Source organism: Brachypodium distachyon, chromosome 3, assembly GCF_000005505.3.
Source record: "Brachypodium distachyon strain Bd21 chromosome 3, Brachypodium_distachyon_v3.0, whole genome shotgun sequence".
Classification (NCBI taxonomy): Eukaryota; Viridiplantae; Streptophyta; class Magnoliopsida; order Poales; family Poaceae; genus Brachypodium; species Brachypodium distachyon.
In genome coordinates this window covers 42,942,902-42,961,418 of record NC_016133.3, presented here as the reverse complement: position 1 = coordinate 42,961,418, position 18,517 = coordinate 42,942,902, and the positions used below count along the sequence as shown (strand labels likewise).

General features: G+C 44.1%; 1 protein-coding gene across 1 annotated transcript; it reads right to left on the bottom strand.

Annotated features, from left to right (window-relative positions):
- Nucleotides 1-5,619: 5,619 nt before the first annotated feature.
- LOC100844798 (squamosa promoter-binding-like protein 16) lies at nt 5,620-10,756 on the bottom strand. The gene is made up of 3 exons (XM_003574777.4): nt 9,969-10,756; nt 7,335-7,465; nt 5,620-6,587 (listed from the first exon to the last, which is right to left on the bottom strand). Exons 1-3 carry the CDS (start codon nt 10,463-10,465, stop codon nt 5,938-5,940), a joined length of 1,278 nt encoding a protein of 425 aa, XP_003574825.1. The 5' UTR covers nt 10,466-10,756; the 3' UTR covers nt 5,620-5,937.
- Nucleotides 10,757-18,517: the final 7,761 nt, after the last annotated feature.

Here is an 18,517-nt window from a genome sequence, read left to right as displayed (position 1 = left end):
GCCGGCCGGGCTTTAATTTCTGGCTGGCCGGGCCGGGGTCCGGCCGGGAACGATGCGCGCATGCGTCCATCTGCGAGGGCCGGCGGCGACGGCGGCCGGGGGTCGGCCTGATCGAGGAGACCGCGACCGATCGATCTACAGTGGTGCGTGCGTACGTCATCAATATCGACGGACGAAATGATCTCGATCCAGAAGAATTAACGCAGCAAACGTACGTATGCATATATACGTACGTACGTATGTATATACGCACGAAAACGCAGGCCGGCGCACATGCAGAGTGCGTCCATTTTTGGTTCCCTCCTGTCTAGCTTTCTTCGCTGCGCCCCGGGCCGTGTCAGGGCATCTCCAAGGGCACTAGCCAAATACAAGCCATTTGTCCGTTTTTGTCCGCGGACAAAAAAACCCATCTAACGGGGCTTGTCATATTGAAGCTATCCGTCCGTTTGTCTACGGACAAACCAAATGCTAGTCAAATTTGGTTTTGATATGGCAAGCCGGACAATGTCCGCGGACAATGCCGCATCATCAATATGGCTTTGATATGACACGGAAAGATGATTAATTATTATGTTATACTACTATAATGTACTCTAAACATTTCTTTTCCAATGAAAATTATTTCTTACCGAAAACTAGAATCAGGTTGTACTAGCTACTATGTGCATATTTGCTACAAAATGACTTGCATTTTTTTGAACAAAAAATTACTTGAAATTAGTTAACATGCCCTTGAGGCCTTGAAAAATGTTTGGGAGATGGATATACTGGACAGAGAGATTGAGATAATACAAACCGTCTGTATCATGACACTTTACCAAACAATCAAATGATTTATATAGGACACAAAAAACATATACATAATTATTATTGATATGCATGAACAGCCATAGGTTTTATTTACCTTTGAATTGATGTTGCCGAGTATGTAGTTGTTGATAATATAATAAGTGTATATGTGTGGTAAATGGACAATTTAGAAGTGTACGTAGCTGTTTCAATTAATTTGCACTCTAGTATTTATTCTTGCATTGATATTGTTGAATACATAGTTGTAGTTGTTTCAATTAATTTGCACTCTACTATTTATTCTTGCATCAATATTGTTGAATACATAGTTGTTTTATAATAGAATTCATTAAGAAATAGGTGCGGATAATTTAAAAGGAGGATATTTAGTTTGTGTCCATTGGGTGATGTGGTAAATGGACACTTGCCAAATTGTCCGAACGGCGGACAAACGGACGGATGGCTTGGCCAGTCACCCTTGGAGATGCCTAGTTCCTGCCGGCGAGCTATAAAGCTACTGCAGGTGCCCGTTGCGCATTTTTAGAACCTCACACAAATAAATAGTTTAAGGAACTTGTCTAACAGCTCCTTTCGTTTCAGTTTTGAAATCCAATTTTTTATTCTATTTTATTCAGTTGAATTTGAATAACGGGTTCACAAATCATGTTTGTCTGCCACATGAATTTGTAAGGTGAGAGACAATTCCAGAGAGCTTTTAGTGAGGAATTGGAGTTAGTTATAACATGATTCCATGAAATTTCAGATTGAATTCTTTTACTCCCTCCGTCCAACAAAAAATGTCTCAAATTTATCAAAATTTAGATGTATCTGGACATGACTTAGTGTATAGATGCATTCAAATTTAGTCAAAGTTGAGACGTCATTTGTTGGACGAAGAGAATAGTCAATTTGCAAACCAAACAAATTGGTTTCTGCAATTCAAATGAATTTTAGACCGAAATGATGGGTGCCAAAGGAGTTGCAAGGGAAAATATCACAATCGGCGAGGTGTGAAAAAATCGCAGAATAAGTAAAGTGTATCTTTGCATTGTCTCCGTTCCGAAACAAGAGTACAAACACGTTAATACGTATGCGGCGTGGTCGACACTTTGCACTGTTTGGAGCTGAATCGCTCAGCCCCTTTGCTTTTTATCTCAACACACGCAGACGCAGGAACACAGTATAGACTATGGTTTGGTTTGGCGTCAGGCACACAGCTAGCACATGCAATCTGCGAGTCATATACATACGGGCGTACGGATCTGCCATACGGCCGGGTCGATCGATCGATGTGACTTGGACGAAACATATGCTGCGTCGCCAGGGAAAACAATTAATGACGTGGCTCCGACCAAAAAAAAAAGCCTCGCGGTTCGCTGCTCCGTCGCCGTCCATCGATCCTATCCATCGGATGCGCACGCAAACCCTTCTTGGCTGCTTTCCATCGGCGACTGTACATGTGTGCGACATGTTGCGTGTGGAGCGAGCGGTGCAAGTATAGTAGAGAGAGAGAGACTGAGAGAGAGTGAGGACAGTCCCCGGTCACTCAGTCCGGTCGGGTCCGGTCCCTAGCGGGAACCGGCAGGAGAACGCACTGTACTGTGCATCCATACGTTCTTCACATTCACTGGCTCTAGTTGCAATGTCTGTCCTTTTATTTTTCGAAGAATTGCAATGTCTGTCCGTTTACCCTGACGTACTTTGTTCTTACTCCCGTAACATCTGGTTTTATTTATATTTTGTTACTTTTCTCTCTCTATCCACATCGATCACCAGTAGTTCACGCTTCACGTCTGCTTTTCCTCTCGGAACAACGTAGCACTCTCTCCGTCCCATAACAGGAGACACGCATGCATCCCTAGATCATTAATTTAGCTAACTAAATATAAATTAAATAATTAAAAAATCATATCATTGGAAAGTTCTTTTGATAACGAATCTAATGATGTATTTTTTGTTAAAAAACATGCATATTTAATTAATCAAATTGAGGATGTAGGGATACGTGCGTGCTTCATATTATGGGACCGGAGGGAGTACATGTGAGTACTTAAACTTTTATACACACATGAAATACTTTTTACGGTAAGATAAGATGAGAGCATGAAGATCAATCGAACAGATGATGTATATCCAAGTGCACATAATTTTAGCACTCTAGCTAGCTAGTTCTACTACTATAACGACAGAAGAAAACCACTCTTTGTAGAATGTACTCCCTCCCTTAATTACTATATACGGAGTACAAGATTTAAAATACAATAAACGAGTTGAGAGTAATCTTCTGACAAATTTACCCACAACAACAAACCGGAGAACAATTTTGTGTATAGTGTGGTGGCCTGGCCAGGGGTTTTAGAGGTTGAGCCTGCTGTTCCAAAGCAACACAATACCTAGTATACCATCCATGTGTTATTGGTTGGTTTTGAATTGACTTCGCCTCGAGCCCTAATTTCGAACGATAATAATCCGCCTTAGCTCCGGTGCCAAAAGCCAAACCTTCCCGCACAGCCGCACAGGGTGCATGCCGCCTCCAGGAGGAAGGTGACGCCGTGACAGGCTCAAGCTGCACACACTTCGTTCCCATGGGCCAGTTCGGCCTTACGGACTCACGTGAACCGGGCCGACATCGTCACGAGCCCACGACTTCCAGCCCAAAGGAAACACACAGGCCCAGCCCTAACCGCCGGTGCTTCTTCCTCGCTCTACCCTACGCCTCATTCCGCTCCCTTTCCAAGACCTCTACTGTTGCCCTCGTTCGTCGGCGTGAAGAACTCGACGCTACAACACACCTCAGTCTGGTCGGGTCCGATCACTAGCTAGCGGAACCTGCAGGGGAACGCAATGTACTGTGCATATTCACGCTTCAACGCTCAACGGCTGCTTTTTCCTGTCCGAACAATGTAGTACAGAGTGTACTTAAATTTTTTATGTGCTACCTCCGTCTCAAAATAAATGACATGATTTTTGTGAATTCTATTTTACTGTACCAGCTCGTTTGGTTCCCATCTTTTTATTTTCATTTGGTAGAAATGAAATGAAATCCAATTCTTGATAGGATTTCTTTTGGTTGAATTTAAATTTTGGGTTCAAAAATCAAGTTTGTCTACCACATGGATTTGTAGAGTGAGAGAAAATCCTAGAGTTAAATAGTCTACCATGTTTTTTCTTGTTCGGTCCAGGTTGTAGGAGGTACGTATATACTCACGCTTTCCAAAAGACGGGACGAGTGTCCTCGTGCTCCTGAAAAAGACCTTAGCGGTAGAGGAAGGAGACAAGTTTGTCTACCATGTTTTTTCTCATACAACAAGTTGTATGCACAATTGTGCGTCGCTAATTTCACAATTGTGTATGTGCAGGCCGGGACAGGAAATGGATCTCGAGACCTGTTTCTGCTGACGTGCAGGGCCCTTGTGGTGCCGCTGGCTTTGGCATCCTGCCACTGCATCCCCATCCCAAACGAGGCGTCCCCGGTTGGCCGGCGAACGGGCACTACGGCTCTCAATTTAGATTGTCTAATTCAATAATTCTATCTCCGTCTGCGTTGATCATATGCACTAGTAACAATTTTATCATATTTTTCTGCGGATCTATGCGGTTGAGTGCGAGCGCCTCCGTCGTAGCCGTGGCCATGTTCCTTGGCAAGCTGTCAACCTGCGCCGGCTCCTACGCTGTTTATGCAGGGATCGTAATATCTCAGCGATACTAGCCCTCGTAGCTAGTCTTGTCTGCATAGCCATTGTTGTGGTTCAGTCCCGGGCTAGGATTGCGATCATAGCACGTCAATTGCAGCCGGAGGCAGAGGGTGACGACACCTAGGTTGATTCACGGCTCCAGTACGTGCGATTGACGGCTTATTTCCAAACACACATGGTCTTGTAACTTAATTGTGCGACCATGCATGTTAATTGTTGTATTGATGATTGCTATATGCATGTTGATTACTAGCTAGGTAGTAACTCTTGAAGTATACTAAGTCCGAAATTTGCAAAAGACAGGACCGGTAGCCCCCCCCCCCCCCCCCCCCCCCGAAAAAGACATGACTAGTTTTTCTCCTACTACAAGTTCACAATTGGTATGTGCAGGCCGGGACAGGAAATGGATCTTCGAGACCTGTTTCTGCTTACGTGCAGGACCCTTGTGGTGGCGCTGGCTTTGGCGTCCTACACTGCTGCATCGACATCCCAAAACGAGGCTTCCCCGCTTCTTCGCCTTCCTGTAGGTAACAACTAATTACCAGCCGGCTAATTAATTCAATTCGGTGTTGGCACAACTAGTTCGGACATATAATATCTCCAACGTACTTACTCGTTCTGATTTGTTGTGCAACAACGCGCGTGTACGGCCGTGAAGCTTACTGATCGTTGGGAGCACCCTAATGATCATCAGCCACATCGCTGCGCTTTGCCGCTGGTTCGGTTGCCCGGCGGATGGCCACTACTAGACCGTGCAGGTGGTCTGCGAGTGGATAAGTATCATTGATCTACCGCTCTAAATTTATTGTCCAATTCAATTAATTTTATCTTCATTGATCATATGCACTAGTAAAAAATTTGGAGGATTCTATTCCTAAGGAAAATTTCCTTTATAGCTTATTTGATTTGCAGTTTTCGTTTTAGAAAGAAGTCAGATTAGGATGCTGTTGCAAATCTGTTCAGTTGACTCTGCATGCCAAACGGGCATGTGGAGCTCACTGCTGCCGTTTGCAGTTAGATGCAGTGCAATGTTTTCGTAATAATAGTCAAAGAGAAGATCGGCATTAGGAAATAATCAACGAGAAAAGATCAGGAGCATAATAATTCTACAGTTGGCACTTGACGATCAATAATATACTCCCTTATGTAAAAACACATATTAATAGAGTTATCATTGATCAAAGCCTTGTCTTAAGGAAACAAAATACGCCAACCTTTGTGAAATAGAGGGAGTACTTGACAACATGATGAGAAAAAGATTTTCGAGGAACTGACTTTTATGATGAATTTGCTGACCGCGAATGCTTGCTGAGTGAAATGAATACAGGAGAAAAAATTGGAATGATGCAGAGTGAACAGAAACAGTGTTGATCACTAGGGACTAGGGAAAGGGAGAACCGGAGAAGGGAAGAGCTCTACTGTGAAGCACGCCAAGAACAGCTACTGGGAACTACTACTGCCAGGTGAAGGGTAGAGATGGCGGGGCGCCGTCTGAGGAGCCTTCGCCGCCGACATGGAATATCCCGCTGTAGTTCATCTCATTGTTATCCGAGCTCAGGACAGTGTTGAGCTGCTCGTTTTCCACAACAGGGCAGGAAAATCCGGTCGGTGGGACGGCACCGGTGGCAGCCTGGGAGCGCGCAAACCAGGACGAGCTGCTGAACTGTAGGCTGGAGACTAGAGGCTGAGCAATGGGGATGTGTTCGTTCTGTTGGACTTGGACCATCCGGCCGACATCAATACCAGAGGAGTTTGCTGGAGCTGACAGAAGAGAGAGAGCACAATCTGAGTCGAGCACAGGAGTCAGCCCATCAGAGAACATCTTGCTGCTGCCGCTGCTATCGGGAGGAGCTGCCGTCCTCGGGTGTGGTTGGCACACTGAAGGCTCAAGGGTCACCCCTGTGGCGAAGTTTATTTCGCCTTCCTGTAGGAAAGGAAAGCGCCGGCCTTCTTTGGCGTAAGTAGATGTAGATCCACCAAAATGCTGCCTGTTGCTGATACCTATAGGGATTTGATGCGCGTAATATGGGCTCTCCTCAGTTTTGATGATCCCTGGCCAGCTTTGCTCCGGTCTTGGATTTGGAAATGGTGAAAACCTTGTTCCTGAGTTTGAGAACAATGTCAATTGGTTGCGATAAATAAGAAGGTAATGAAAGTGGTGAACATACATATGGCAATACAAATGAGTAAAGTCATAGTATTATCCAACCATTTAATGCTACAAAGAATGAGGTTGATACGGAAACCTCATATGATAGTAGAGTTAATTTTAAAATGAATTTAGCACTACAATAAGTGATTAATATCAATATCTAACAAGCACATCGTCAAAAAAAAACAAGCGCACTGAAATTGTAAGTCAACATCTACTCTTGGCAGGGATTGATATGATCTTAACACGACTTAGGACTTAGTAAGACCTTAGGCCAGACACAAGGACTCTTAACTGTGCAGAGAGTAAAGAATTTATTTGTCCCACAGAACTGAACTTTGACCTGTGTGACAAGTGGAATGAGATAACTATTTACACCATATCCAACCTCTATGAACTGGGTATGTTTATGAGTAAAATATGGTGCTATCTATGCCTTTGTGAGTACTAACCACCTCTGGGACTGACTAATTTACAGGATGACAATTGCTGGATAAGGTACAAATGGGCAACAAGGTGGAGTAACACTGTAACAGGCTACCGGGTGAGTTGCTGAGCTGCAAGATGCTGAAGCTGGTGAATTTAATAAGTCAAACATACTAGGTGAGCCATGAGTTACAAGATGTCTGACAAACTATTTCGTGTTTCGAACCATGTATTGACTGTTAAAAATAAAGCAGTAGTAAAAAGTAAAAGACCTTGTTGACTTGTCATAAAACTTGCAGAATTCATGGGATCTGGCTGTGGCTTCCTGCGGCGACGGTTGTGCCCATCAAGACGTTTTCTACAGCTACGCTTGGTCTCATCAAACTCTGTAAGCAAGTGAAACCTAAAGAAACAAACAATTCATGATCAGTCAATGGCATTTAACTTAGAAAAATAATCTGCAACACAGCAACTACAGAAGTAATATTAACCTAATCCATTGGGACAATCTGGAATGATTTTATTTTCTAAAGATACAAGATACTCTTAGACTTTTTGCAAAAACTAAATGAGATATTCATGGTCCTAGGTTGATTCTGTAATGACAAAAGATGCTCCTAGGTAGTTAGGCACATGATCCGAAGTATAAAAAGATGCTTCCCAATAAAAAAAACACGAAACTAGTTACAGAATACTCTTGGAATAGGTAATGTCACAAGGGACCACATAATCTGTCAATTATCCCTTTCAGAGATTGGGCGCCTTCGAAGATTTGTGAATGACAGAAAAATAAAATATTGTAACAACTGTTGAACTTGGACCACAGTATACTGTATATGAAACTATATTTTTTAGAAGAATGAAAGTTCATTGGGACATTGGGGTCACCAAATTTATAAATCTGTACCAACAGACGAAGCAATCAATCATTGGAAAAACTGTCCCCACTGAGTAAGATATTCTTGTGTGGAAAGAACTAATATGATGATGGTTAGCATCCTATCGAGTTATAAAGGCGTGAAGGTAGAATAGAATCGTCTGCTTTCTGTTGTCGGACGATGAGCAGTTGTATCTTCTTTCTTCTTAAATGAATCGGCAGAGCTCCTGCCTTGCTCGTAAAAAAAATGAATCGTCTGCTTTGTTCAGCATGATAGAAATGGGCACAACCATGACTATACTTTAAAGTTGACCAAGATACAACAAAATTACAAATGTAAGAAATAATTCTAGAGGCCGAAAACTTAAAATAATAATATTAATTGACAGATAATAATGGATGGCTCAGGTTGAGGATAGAGGATACTCGGTACGTCTATATTAATTTCTAAGTTTAAGCCGTTGTGGTAATTTCTGGAAATCTTAGTGTGATAAACTTGATCCGTAAAGCTCAGTTCACACGATGTGATTTACTCAGTTTATGGTGAAATTATGCACAAAAAGATAGGGAAGCTATCTTCACAGGGCAATTGCAAAAGTGAAACTTAGACAAAACAGGTTCAAGTGGTCCAAGAGCACATGAGAGAAGCACATTATCATCTATTATTAAGTATGCTGGCACTAATGTTTAAAAATCAGATATTGTCACGATATGATACTCGTCTTTGTTTTCTTTTCCGAGGACCACCTAAAAATGCAGTCCTCACAACATAGTTCTGGCTTTTGTGATATTAAGTCCAAATACGGATGCTAGAGATCTCTTTCTTTACCATGGTCACCAACCAAATCATTAGAGCACCCTGTATAGGTTGGTATTGCCTTTTAATATTTAAGGTACATCAGTCAGTTGCCACTAGCATGAACCTTTTAATGAAGTAAAAACATGGAAAGGTTTAATGCCCATGGAAGGGGGGCAAGCCTGACCAACCTGAGGAATCAACGTGTATCTGTAAACCCTACATACTTCATGGCACTGAAAGGTTTCTAGGGTTGGGCGCTCATATCGGCATATCGCATTTTCCTTTCAAACAGAAGGTTCACAGATATTTAAGGAACTGACAGTCCCACGCAAAACATTTTTGCAGCAAAGAAATCCACAGGGGACAGGCATAACAAGGCACATGGATCCACCTATTTCTAGCTAGTTGCACATGGAAAAGGAGTCACCGGCAAATCATGTCGGACGTCCGGCCTACCATCAACCGCGTGTCGCGTCACCGGAACCGGTATCATAAGTGTCGCAAACAGAGAGAAACATGGCTGATCAAAGGCATGATTGGCCTTCAGAACTGACTAAACATACATGCCATCTTGCAAATTGGGCACGATGGCCGGTCGATTAATGATCATTGGGTGGTGCCTCTGTGTGATTGCCAGATGGAGTGCAGATATGACCTCTCATTTTTTTTCCGATCCTGAATTATTCTCATGGATGGGGTCATGATTCAGTGAGTGAGGGGGGGGGGGGGGGGGGGCAATTAAGCAATCCTGGGAGGAACAGACAGGAAAAGCGCGGCAATAATTCAGGTAACAGGCTGTCATGATAAAGGGCGACATGAGAAAAATGAGAATTTGGTATGGGAAGAAGAAGAAGAAAAAAAATAATGAGATGCTGAAACAGGCTTGGTGCCGGAAAAGGTAAAGCTGTGCATCCTTGAAATGAGACAGGCAGAAACATGCACAGAGACTGAAAGAAAAGGAAAAAGAAGGTGGGGCTTAAAAACTGATAGTGTGAGGAAGTAATTGATGAACAGAAACCATGAACAGGGCTGGAATTGCAAGATGAAGAGGACAATTGAAGTGGGTATGATTTTGATTTACTAGTACTATACTATATGCTGGAGCAGTATAGTGGTGTCAGTTAGTTCGTTGGTTGAATATGGCAATCAAACAAACATTGGCCTAGAATTTGGCGGGCGAAGAACTGGATTGGATAATCTGGATTGGATTGCCGAGATGATTCCTGTTACCTGCTGCACTGCTGGCAGAAGCGCATGTCGCGGCCGGCGACGGCGACGACGGGGGTCTTGGAGTGCGCCTCGCAGACCTTGTGACGCCGGTGGTAGTCGCGGCACCGGCTCAGGTCCGCCCTGCACCCGTCCACCGCGCACGACGGGCACTGCTGCCCCTGCCCCCCGCCGCCGCCGCCGCCGCCGCTGCTCGACGACGACCCCGCCGCCGCGCGCGGCCTCTTCCCCGGCGCCGGCGCCGACGCCGCGACCGGCGCCTTCCCCCCGCGGGTGCTGCTGTCCTGGGCCTGGGCCTGGGCCTGGCCGCCGCCGGACTCGCCCAGCCCGCCGAGCTTCAGGTCCACGGAGCACTCGGCCCGTCCACCACCGCCCGCAGCAGCAGCAGGAGCCGCAATGCCATCCGCCGACGGCCCGCCGCCTCCGCCGCCTTGCTCCAGCTCGGCGAGGTCCCACGCGGCGCCGGCGCCGGCCGCGGGCATCTTGAGATCCCAGTCCATGCCGACCGCCGGAGCCCCCCGCTAAGCTAAGCTAATCTAATCTTAAGCTAGTTCCTACTACTACAGTAGTATCGCCTAAGCTCCCGACCTTTCCCTTTCCTTCATCTCCCACTCTGTCTCTGTCTCTCTCACTCACACAGACGAGACTCACACGCAAGCCCAAAGAAGCTCTGCTCCGGTCGCTGTCCGAGCTCCATCGGCTTCTCTCATTCCGCGGGTGCTCTTGTCTCTCGCTGTTCCCACCTAGTAGTAGCAGCAGCAGTAAGCTCCTACTGGTACGTGTGGCCGGGCCAGCCAGCTGCACGTACTACCGGATCCACCACGGACGGTTCATTAATTAATTGCCGCACCAAACCAAAGATGTCGAATAATAACACCCGCAGGCAGATGCAACAAACAATTGGATGATGGCAGTGCTACAGACTAGAGAGAGACTGACTGAGAGACCAGTGGAGCTTCTAAAATCTTATCCAGGGTCTACAGAGAGAGAGGTACATAGATTTTAGAGGGAGCAACAAAGATACGCAGCAGCAATAATACATGGTGTGCTAGGTTTCTTTAGGACAATATGTTCATAAAAATTACTCCCATTTGAGCGAGATTTGTAGAGAGGGTATTACATTGCTCGAATACTTAATTAGCATGATGTTTATAAGACTAAAATTGATAGTACTACTAGATCCGTTTTCAAAAACACTTGCTAACGATTGTGATTTCATATTTTGTGAAACACATACTAACAATGTTCTAACGAAATCTAATACTCACTCCATTTCTAAATTCTTGTCGCTGTTTTAGTTCAAATTTGTACTAAAACAGCGACAAGAATTTAGGAACGGAGTGAATACTATATGCCTTGTAGGAGTATTATGGAAAGATGGTAGCTTTGCACACGAGAGAGAGAGTTGCCTCCTGCTACTCATGTTCATTTGTGGCTCCGGGTTGCTAGCCATTGAATCCTGGGCAACCAAGGGGAAGGGGGCCACCATGTTCTCACCTTTAAAAGACTGCTGCCATCCATGGAAGGAAGGGGGTTGGGTTGTGCTGCAATTATTGGAGCTTTGGTTTCGTTTGGTTTGGGTGCTTTGTTACCCTCTTGCTCTTTTTCACATCTTTTCACTCTGATTTCTTTTACTACTCTACTAGAATTAGTATACTAGGCTCTCTCTTTTGTAGGGCAGGAGAGATCATCTGATCTGATGTTCTCAGTATAAAATTGCCTGATCAAGTGTTGTCTGAACCGAGAACAGAGCATGCATGTTTATCTACTCCTGGCTATCAGCAGCAGCCTTAACAACCACCACTTCCCTTTTTTTGCATATGCCTGATCCAACAGGTTAATTAATTAAATAATCAGCACGTCACACTTGAAGCTAATCTAATCTGGTTGTTTCCATGTTTGGCAGTGTGTCAGCCACACATATATTCTCCCCCCCCCCCCCCCCCCCAGGGTACACTATATAATAGTATCTCACCTTTTTTCCTCTCGAGTGAATGAATGGCTTGCCCTTGCACCTTTTTCCTTGTTCTTGGTTTTAATAGTCAGCGAGCATGGGGGAAATCCATTCATTTTGATGATGGGAGCCGGGAAACAAGACGGTTTTGAGAGTGATATGGAGCTTGTTAATTAATTTGTTTGCTCCTTTTAGGTTCTGTCGTCGTCGTCGGGGTTCTTTTGTCTTTGGGATAGGCGATTTGTAATGGGCCACGCATAAGCACTTTGCCTGCACTGGATGTTATAAGTTTCATGGGAGCACGCATGATTGACCATTCATGCATGTGTATTTTGATTTCTTCTTCGTTTGATGTGCATTTTAAAATCGCTCGCCGTTATTACTTATTTGTGCCCTTTTTGAAATAGACTGCGGCTTGTGGTTTGGCAATTTTACATGTGCATAAAGTATGTGGCAATATTATAAGGTTAATTTGTCTAAAATGAAAATAATTAATGCCAGACATAAAGCATGAGGAATTTATGTGTCACACTTCATTTTCTGGTGCCTTAAGGGCATATACAACAGGGTGATTTCAGCCTTCTCTTAACAATATCACAATAAATAATTGCTAATATGAAAGAGAAGGAAAAGAATGAGCATTGCCGTAACCAAGATGATCGATCTCTTCACGACAAAGATATGACATTTTTTTCCTTATACTAGATTTCATCTTTTCATCACATCTATTTAATTAAATTTTAGTAAAATAAGCATTAAATACATAGCATTAGGGATAACCTATTGTACAACACGACATATAAATATACTATATACTCCCCTCCGTACGGAAATAAGTGATGTGAATTTGTATAAAAATCTATACAAATCCAAATCACTTATTTTCGGACGGAGCGTGAGTACCATTAATTAGTTCTCTCGATTTAAAGACAACGGAGAAGGCGTTGCCGCGTCGATCCGTAATTATTGGAGCAGTAAGTATATGTCTAAGAGAGCAGCCAATATCTAACCAGGGCTAGCTAGCCAGCCAACCAAATTTTGACTAGCATTGTAACGGCACATCCATATTTCGCTCAATCACATTTCACTAGCCAGCTGATATGAGTAGCTGCTCTCAGCCGGCAGCCAAATATGAATTTAGGGACGCTCAGATCCTCCAAAATATGAATCTCCCAATGACGAGGAGAAAGGGTACGTGGAGCTGGCATATGCTGGATCGATCGAGGGGCTTCGAGATCGTCTCGGAGGACGGTAGTACGTGCAAGCTCAGGCTGGGAGAGGGGGACACCCGCGGTAAAGTTATTTAGGAGAGGACGTCATGCAAGCAATTAAGCTCTGTCAACTTCCATGCATGCATGCACGAACAATGTGAGCAACAAGCGGCCGGCTAGACAGCCACTGCCCTGCAGTGCAGGCGAAGCATGTGCCGGCCGGCCGGCCCCCAGCCTGCTAGCTGCTGCCAGGCCACCGTGGGTGATCCGATCGATCCGGGCCGTCGATCCATTGATGGACGTACGTACGTATGTACCTACGCTGCCAGTAGATCGATCGATCCCCAGCGCACCGCACGTTAATTACGTACTCTGACATCGTATGCTAGCTAGCTGCCGTTTTATTCACGAAGGAGAGCGTTTGTTTGTCAGGGTAGTTATTTCAGTCCATTTAGAGATAGTTATTTATCGATCTACGATCATAATTCAATTCATCCGTCAGAGATTTTTTCATCCTTTATATATACTCTTGTCAATGACGGGATCAAACGCTGGTTTGCGTCAACTTAGAAATAATTAACTATCTCTCTCGTTGCCTGCCTGAGAAGCAACAAAACCGTTATTAATTTGTTTGTCCATTGTGACGGCGGTCGGTGAGTGTGAGACGATCGATGATGATGATTGGACCGATCCTGGCCGTCCGTACGTCCGTGTCTCCGGAACTGAGCTGGTACGTCCGTTTCTTAATTCGCACTGCATGCATGCACGTACGGCGTACGTGTCTCTCTGCTGCCCGATTTCTCTACGGTACGGACGGACGACACACCCACAATCTCTCTTTAATTCTCCCCTCTTTTCCTTTGATCATGCATGCATGGTCCAGCCAGCAACGATCTCTGTACGCCGTACACGTACGTGCACCACCACTTGCTAATACTTACCCTAGCTTGCAAGAAATGCAAATCTCAAAGTACCACGTACGGTACACCCCCTAGCAATAGCTAAAAGCTGGTACCACCCGGGCCGTTCGATTTTAGTTAAGCCGTGGGCATTACATGGCATGCATGTGCTTGCTTTGGCCGATCGATCCGGCCGACATATATATACAGCTACAGTTTCACATGCAAGTACATCGATGATATAGTATACCGCTAAAGCTAGGCCAGATCGGTCGGTCGACAAAAGTTGCAAGCTGCTTCAATGCAATGCCCGGCCGGCTGGGGCTGGCCCTTTTCGTCGTTAATTATTGGAGATCGAGAAATCAACGGCGGCTAGCTAGCTTCAAAGTCAATAATTAACTTTTGCTCCCCCGGCCGGCCGGTACTTGGGCAGCTAGCTAGCAAGATCGACAAAAGTATAACCCATGTCCGTGCATATGCAAGATATACTATAGGAGTAGATGACTGCCTTGTCAAGATCCTGGAATCCAAGGACGATGTTACTTTACTTGCATTGCATGCATGCATGTTGATTGAGGATCTCTCGATCGTACGTGCGCGGCACCGGCTGAAAACTACGTACTCTCTCTTCTTTCTTTTTCTCTGAAAAAATAGAAACAATCATGTCTAATCTAACAACAACTTATATATATTTTCATATGTATATATGATCTCTCTTTTCGTTTATAAATACGACAAATATACATAGCTTCGCGACTGCGTTAAGAACTCAAGATTGGGAGCAATATGTGTTAATTTCCTTTGCTAAGCTCTTCAAATTCAAAAGCACGCGCATGCATGCATCCATGGACCACGACTGCATGCAGAGAGAGACATGCATGGCCGACAGGACGATTCAAAGTTGGTGTACGTCGATTACAGTCCGATCCCGCGCGCCCACGCACACAATTAATCAGCTCGTCGTTATCAATTAATCGATGACTGCAAATCGAAACTCTAACACGAAAACCGACAGATCATCGTCAGGTCGATCGTGACAAACAAGCTCGATCTTTAACGAGATGGCCGCCAGATGAAGAGTGTGCATTCATGCAAGCATGTGTCACTGCACTTTAGGTAATAATGAATTAATCAAGCTAGCTAGCTAGCAGGTGCCGATTAATGGGGGCGCGCGAAAGGTTTCTGTCCGCAGTAAATTTAAGCGTCGACCTCTCTCTCGATCGTATAGGAGGAAAATTGATTAAGCTTTCGTGCTAGCTAGCTAGTAGATCCAGCTGATGATCGTGCAGTGAGATCAATCCGCCAGCTACTGCTTGCATGGACAGTGAGGGCTCGAGATTTTGATCTTGAAACAGAGATCTCGGTCTTTGCATTGATCGATGAACATGCACATTTTTTGCCGACATCCGCCTGCGGGCAGCGTACCTGCGGAACTTATATCGCTGGCCGCCACTTTCTCTTTTTTCGTCACTTCAGATCAGGGCAAACTTTGAGCATAAAAAATATTCAAATGATAGGTTTGTAGGTGGTTGCTCCCTCCTTTTAAATTTATATGGCACACTTATTCTCTTAATTAGGTCATCAGTTTTGACCAATGGAATGCGTGTATTACATTGTACAACATGTTACTTAATTTAATTTGTATTTGAAAGAAGTTTTTGATTAACAATATACTTGTAGTTGGCATATATATAATTCGTATTTCACTGGTCAGATTTATATTATCTAGGAACATGTACGTGTCTTGTAAACGCAACATGAGAGAGTAATTAGTAAGTGTACCTTCTTATGTACATATGTGATAATTAAAGTCATGCTAGTACCACGGATCGACAATGCATGACCTAGAGTGCCGGGTCCGTGGTGTTCGACACGAGATTAATCATTCGACTGAATTTAACTGCCACGATTGATTTGGATCACCGTATTTGCTCGTCAGGGGACGATAGCGTGTGCGGTGTTAAGTAGAACCGAAAAAATTGAAGCCTAAGCTATTTAGAATGCTATTAATTTCATGAGGTGGTAGGTTAATATCGACCAGGTTGTACGGAAGATTATATGAACTTTGGTCTTGACGGCCCCTGTGGTTTCTTCTTCTTCTTCTTCTTCTTCTTCTTCTTCTTCAATTTAGCTGTGTGTAATCTTCAAATGCAAAGACCAGAGTGGCTATATCTCGGACGGCTGATCTTTAATCAAAAGACTTGGTAAATCTAAGTTGACACATCTGAACCGTTGAATTAAGATATGAGTGACATCGTCACTTCCTCCTATGGATTATCTGAGTGTCAAGCACGGCGACTTATCTCTGATTAAGAAACAGATGAATTCTCAATAGCAAGACTGAAAGAAAAAAAATAAGCCATCAGTGAGTGAGTCATGCATAGAGGAAACTTGTGGGTGTTTTGGATTATTATTGTTATGGCTTTTTTCAGACAATTTTGCTCCCGTGTACGTGGGCGCGCACAGGCACGGAGACGAGGGGCGGCAGGGGCAGGCAGGGGGTGCTACATGGGTATGCCCCGGGCCCTGCAGGCTGCAGGTGCACCTAATTAAGCGAGCTACGTTGCCGGCTTCGTAGCACGTAGCTAGCTATTGGCTCAGCAGCCGGCAAGTAGCAGAGAGGTTGGCAACCTCCCGTGTAACTTAGTAGTTTCATTTTCTCTTTTTTGTGTACCTAGCATATTTACTTTTTGCATGCTTGCAAATGCAAACATGGCTTGAGAAATTGTGGCAGAGAAGCCGTCGCTCTGGAGCACACAGGCGCGAACGTGCCCACGATTTCTTTTCCGAATAAATAATACCCCGGTGTATGTAATTCATTGAAAAGAAAAGCAGATGGACGTGGCTACGCTCAGCCTGATGTTTAAGAAAAAAACCTTAAGCCTCATCAGTGGACAGTATCAGAGCCGTCGGACTAGTATTTGAACGTATTTCCTCTTTGTCGTTTATTTCGAATCTTGATAGTACAAAACTACGTACGTTACGTTGGTACTCTCTCTGTATCATAATTCTTGTCTCAAATTTGCTCAAAATGAATGTATTTATTTCTAAAAAATGTCTACATACATGTAAGATTTTAACGAGAATTATGGAACGGACCGAGCAGCAGCAAAAGAAACAGCCGACTTAACAAAAAAAACCGAAATAAAAGCAAATTTGTTCCGGCGCGCGGGCGCACGTGACGGACCACATGCATGCAGAGGGCCATCATCTGCTCGCATGCATGGTCCCTGCGAGTTTCACAAGAAGGAAATATGTATATACAAATAACACCGTCCTCCTTTCTGTCTGATCAATCATCGGACGGTGGTCCATGCAAGGATGCAATTGCTAGGCAGCTTATGCAGATCGAGCTGTCGGTCTGTCTGCCCTGTCGCGACATGCATATGCAGCCAGCGGCGACTGTTCTTCTTCTTCGTGCTGATAGCTAGCTACTCTAGCTTAATTAGCGAGGTCGATCTACTGTAGCGTAGCGACCATTAATGGCACAGCTACTTATAGCTCAGCTAGAGCTGGAGTAGCTTGCGAGATCTAAGATCACGCGCGAGTATACGTACGTACGTGCATTTAACGACCCTGTATTTTTCTTCTCAATTAAGAGAAAGAAAAACCTGCAACTTTTCTGGATCCCCAAATGCAGGCCGTATAGTTTGTGTTTATTTTGAGCAACGTAAAGTTTATACGTACTACGGCTGCTATATATGGACTTATGGAGTACGTACCCATCGTACGTACGTACGTACGTCGTCCTTAATTAACCCTGTCGTTGACGATTAATTGGCAAGCTAGCTACTAGTCTTTCTGCGTATAATAACTACAGATTTCCAAAAACTAGACGCGTCTAATTAAGAATTCCTCTTAGTACTGTTTTAAGGCCCCTACGTACTGTACGTACGTACGTGCGCAGGTGACGACAGGCAGTACATATATACGTACGTTCTCTCGATCGATCCATCAATCTGCAGGCTACCTGCGCACTAGCAGCAGCTAGCGACCGTACGATAGTTACAACAGGCATGCAGGCCGGGCCGATCGATCGATCGCATATGCACAAGCACAGCTACGCTGTAGTATAACGTATCAAAACTATTTAGAGTTTGATCAAACCTGTGGAAAAAAGTTTCAATATTCATGATGTCAAATAAATATACGGTTTTGCTATTTCTTGGGCGGCTGAAAAATAACTATTTCTTAATTAGTCGATGATAACAACATTTTGATTCAATCGTTGAAATTCATATAAGATTAATGTAGGTCCGATGGATAAGAAAATCTTTACCGGATGGTTAGGATTGTCGACTGAGAAATAACTATTTCTTAGACGACCGAAAAATAGACACACTCCCATAAATATAATATGAAAATATACATTATTATGGATTCAATAAAACTAGCTTATTGATGTTGGTAGACTATACAAACCTAGTCATGTTAGGATTAGATTCCAACAACTCATGTTTATCCGGTTGGTGAGATATAAACCAAACC